At 43.0% G+C, this 3,582-nt stretch overlaps 1 protein-coding gene across 3 annotated transcripts in view; it reads right to left on the reverse strand.

Annotated features, from left to right (window-relative positions):
• Nucleotides 1–2,013: 2,013 nt before the first annotated feature.
• ELP6 (elongator acetyltransferase complex subunit 6) overlaps nt 2,014–3,582 on the reverse strand; it is a 17,862-nt gene continuing 16,293 nt past the window's right edge. For all 3 annotated transcript variants that reach the window (XM_003794539.3, XM_023515957.1, XM_023515958.1), the window contains exon 7: nt 2,014–3,138. In XM_003794539.3, the coding sequence (XP_003794587.1) occupies nt 3,010–3,138 (129 nt within the window). In that variant the 3' untranslated portion in view covers nt 2,014–3,009. The remainder of the gene's footprint in view (nt 3,139–3,582) is intronic.

A 3,582-nucleotide genomic window follows, 5' to 3' on the forward strand; every position in this document is an offset into this window, starting at 1 on the left:
AAGGTCGGTCTCACTGTTGCCTTGGCTAGAATGCAGTGGTGTCATCATAGATCACTGTAGCCTTAAACTCCAGGGCTCAAGGGATATTCCTGCCTCAGCCTCCCAAGTAGCTGGGACTAACTACACTCAGCTAATTCTACTATTTTTTGTAGAGACAGAGTCTTGCTCTCACTCAGGCATCTCTTGACTTCTGGCCTCAACCAATCCTTCTACCTCAGACTCCTAAAGTGTTACATTTCAAGCATTAGCCACTGGTCCCAGTCCTCTTCTGTTTCATTTATAACATTTAGCATGGTCTAATTCTACATATATCACCTCTCGATTTTGTTGATAATTTCTTCCATTAGAGACCCCTTTTGTCACCATTCTAAGAAAACAAGTAGTTGTCCCCACTCCCAAATAGGAACAGTATATAAAATTCATGACAGCATAATTGATAATCATAAAAACCAGAACCTAGAAGTCCAGAGAATAGCTAAACAAACTGGAATATGATACTATAAAATGCTAAACAGTCACTAAACACATAAAAAATTTAGTGAAAGTATTTATAAACAAAGTAAAGAAATATGATAGCAAAATCGGTATCATGTACTAATATGAACTATACAAAGTAAAGAAATATGATAGCAAAATCGGTATCATGTACTAATATGAACTATAGCTCAAATAAAAGTTACATAAATGCAGGTATCAATAAAAAAAACCATTAGATTCTTTAATGACTACTTTCTCAATTATTCTCACAATTTTCAAATATTCTATCAGGTCCGCAAATTTTTTTTCTTTTTCTTTTTTTTTTTTGCAGTTTTTGGCCAGGGCTGGGTTTGAACCTGCCACCTCCAGTATATGGGGTCAGTTCCCTACTCCTTGAGCCACAGGAACCGCCCTTTTTTTTCTTTTTTGAGATAGAGTCTCATTATGTCACAGCTCAATAGAGTGCTATGGTGTCAAAGCTCAGAGCAACCTCAAACTCTTGGGCTTTAGTGATTCTCTTACCTCAGCTTCCCAAGTAGCTGGGACTACAGGCACGTGCCACAATGCCCAGCTTTTTGTTGTTGTTGTTGTTGTAGCTGTCATTGTTGTTTAGCAGGCCCAGTTGGGTTCAAACCCACCTGCCTCAGTGTATGTGGCTAGTGCCCTAACCACTAACCTGAGCCAAGTCTGCAATATTTTGAGAATAAAAGCAGCTGTTTCAGTGGGATAATCTACATGATAGTCAGGATCTCTTAAGCTCAGGAGTTCAAGACCAGACTGAGCAAGATCGAGACCTCATCTCTACTAAAAATAGAAAGATTAGCTGGGCAATATGGCAGGCACTTGTAGTTGTAGCTACTTGGGAGGCTGAGGCAGGAGCCAAGAGTTTCGGGTTGCTGTGAACTAGGCTGATGCCATTGCACTCTATCCTAGGCAACAGAGTTAGACTCTGTCTCAGGAAAAAAATAAATAAATAAAATAAAAAATTAAAAAGGCTGGGCACCTGTAACTCAGTGGTTAGGGTGCCAGCCACATGCACTGGGGCTGGTGGGTTCAAACCCAGCCCAGGCCTGCTAAAAAACAAATAAACAAAAATAACCAGATGTTGTGGCAGATGCCTGTAGTCCCAACTACTAGGGAGGCTGAGGCAAGAGAATCGCTTAAGTCCAAGAGTTTGAGGTTGCTATGAGCTATGACGCCACACACTCTACTGAGGGTGACAAAGTGAGACTCTGTCTCAGTAAATGATGAATAAAAATGAATAAAAAAATTTAAAAAGTTAAAAGTAAGCAATAGAGCTGGCTCAGCACCCATAGCACAATGGTTACAGTGCCAGCCACATACACCAAGGCTGGCAGGTTTGAACCCAGCCAGGGCCAACTGCAACAAAAAAATAGCTGGGCGTTGTGGTGGGCATCTGTAGTCCCAGCTACTGGGAAGCTAAAGCAAAAGAATCACTTAAGCTCAGGGTTTGAGGTTACTGTGAGCTATGATGCCATGGCACTCTATCCAGGGTGACGTAGTGAGACTCCATCTCGAAAAAAAAAAATAAATAAAAGCAAAAGAGCTAAAAGTTCTTTAGTATACATCAAAGTAGCATTTTTTCCTTCTATTTATGTTTAAGATAAAAATCTTTGTGGTATAATTTACATACCAAAAATACCCCTGTTGTCTACTCGGAGGTGACCTTTACTGAAGGACTGAGTGAGACCAGCTGTCATCTACAGGATGCTGGGGCAAGAGCTCACCTCTTGCAGTCCTCACAGATTCCATCCTGCCTGACAGCAAGAACATCCCTTACCCCTCTCACAAAGGCCATATACACTTGCGCCCTCTACAGGGCTTCATGTGACCAAGGCACTGGTGCTAGACCACTAAGAGCTAGGACTCATCCTGGACTCATGAGCCTGTGGGCAATGCACCACAGCAACAGAAGCTGAAGGTGGACTTTAGAGTCAAGTTGCATTACCTACAGCCTGCTCTACAGTCTTGAGTGGTCTTTTAAACCTCACTAAGCCTATTTCTTCACTGCACTTGAAAGGAAAATATCTTTGCAGGATGAAGATAAAAATTAAAAGAGAAATCCCACACGAAGCCTCAATGTGGGAATTTACTTTATTCTAGCCACGATTATTCTAGTTGTCACCTTAGACACCTGCCATCCAGGACTATCTCCTGGCTGGCACATTCTCACCCACTCTGGCTCTAAAAGGCAGAATGACCAAAAATGGGCAGTTGGGGCTAAAGCATATTTATACAAAGGCTCCAAAGGACCCTTTTGCTGTAGTTCAACATCCAGCCTCTCTCTCTGCAGGGGCAGGGTCATGCATTCCTCATTGTTTCTGAACAGGGCCCAGAGGAGCAAAGGCTTACATACTATCATTGCACCATTCAACCCTCCCTGAGTTACAGCAGAGTTGCCAGCTCAGCCTGAAATACTACTACAAAGGTGTCAAGACCCATTCCTGCCAGGTTGCTTTATCTTCTACATCCGAGAACAGTCCAAGGTAGCTTCAGCTCCCCTAAATCAGGTCACAGAACAGCAGGAGACATTCCTTTGGCGAAAAAGGACACATTCTTGTCCTGTATCTTATACTGGTAAATGAGGCTCCGATCCCGCTGGGCTGTGGGCTGTGATGGCCTCCTCCACAGGATCTTCAGCTAGAGAGATAGAGAGGAATGAAAGAGGAGCAGCTGCCTGAGCACACGCTCCATCATGAGCCCCACCCCCGCCTTCTCTGTGACCTTCAACTGAGGGCTCTATGAGAGCGCAGTCAGACATGCCATCCAGTAATGGGACCAACTTGAAAAATTAAGCTAATTACCAGCTAACTAAAAATAAAAGTTTCCTACTACGTTACAATAGCCTTATTTGCTCATTACAGAAAATGTGAGAGAGAAAGAAAAGTCCTGCAGAGGAAACCATTATAGTGTTTTATGTATTTCCTTTTGGTTTCTTTTCTATGCATGGTTTTATACTTGATGGTTAGACCAATTTTGAAAATCACATTAAGATTTGCACATTCGGCTTGGCGCCTGCGGCTCAAGCGGCTAAGGCGCCAGCCACATACACCTAAGGTGGCGGGTTCGAATCCCCAGCCCGGG

This window comes from Otolemur garnettii, unplaced genomic scaffold (assembly GCF_000181295.1).
Source record: "Otolemur garnettii isolate 467f Iridium unplaced genomic scaffold, OtoGar3 scaffold00082, whole genome shotgun sequence".
Lineage (NCBI taxonomy): Eukaryota > Metazoa > Chordata > Mammalia > Primates > Galagidae > Otolemur > Otolemur garnettii.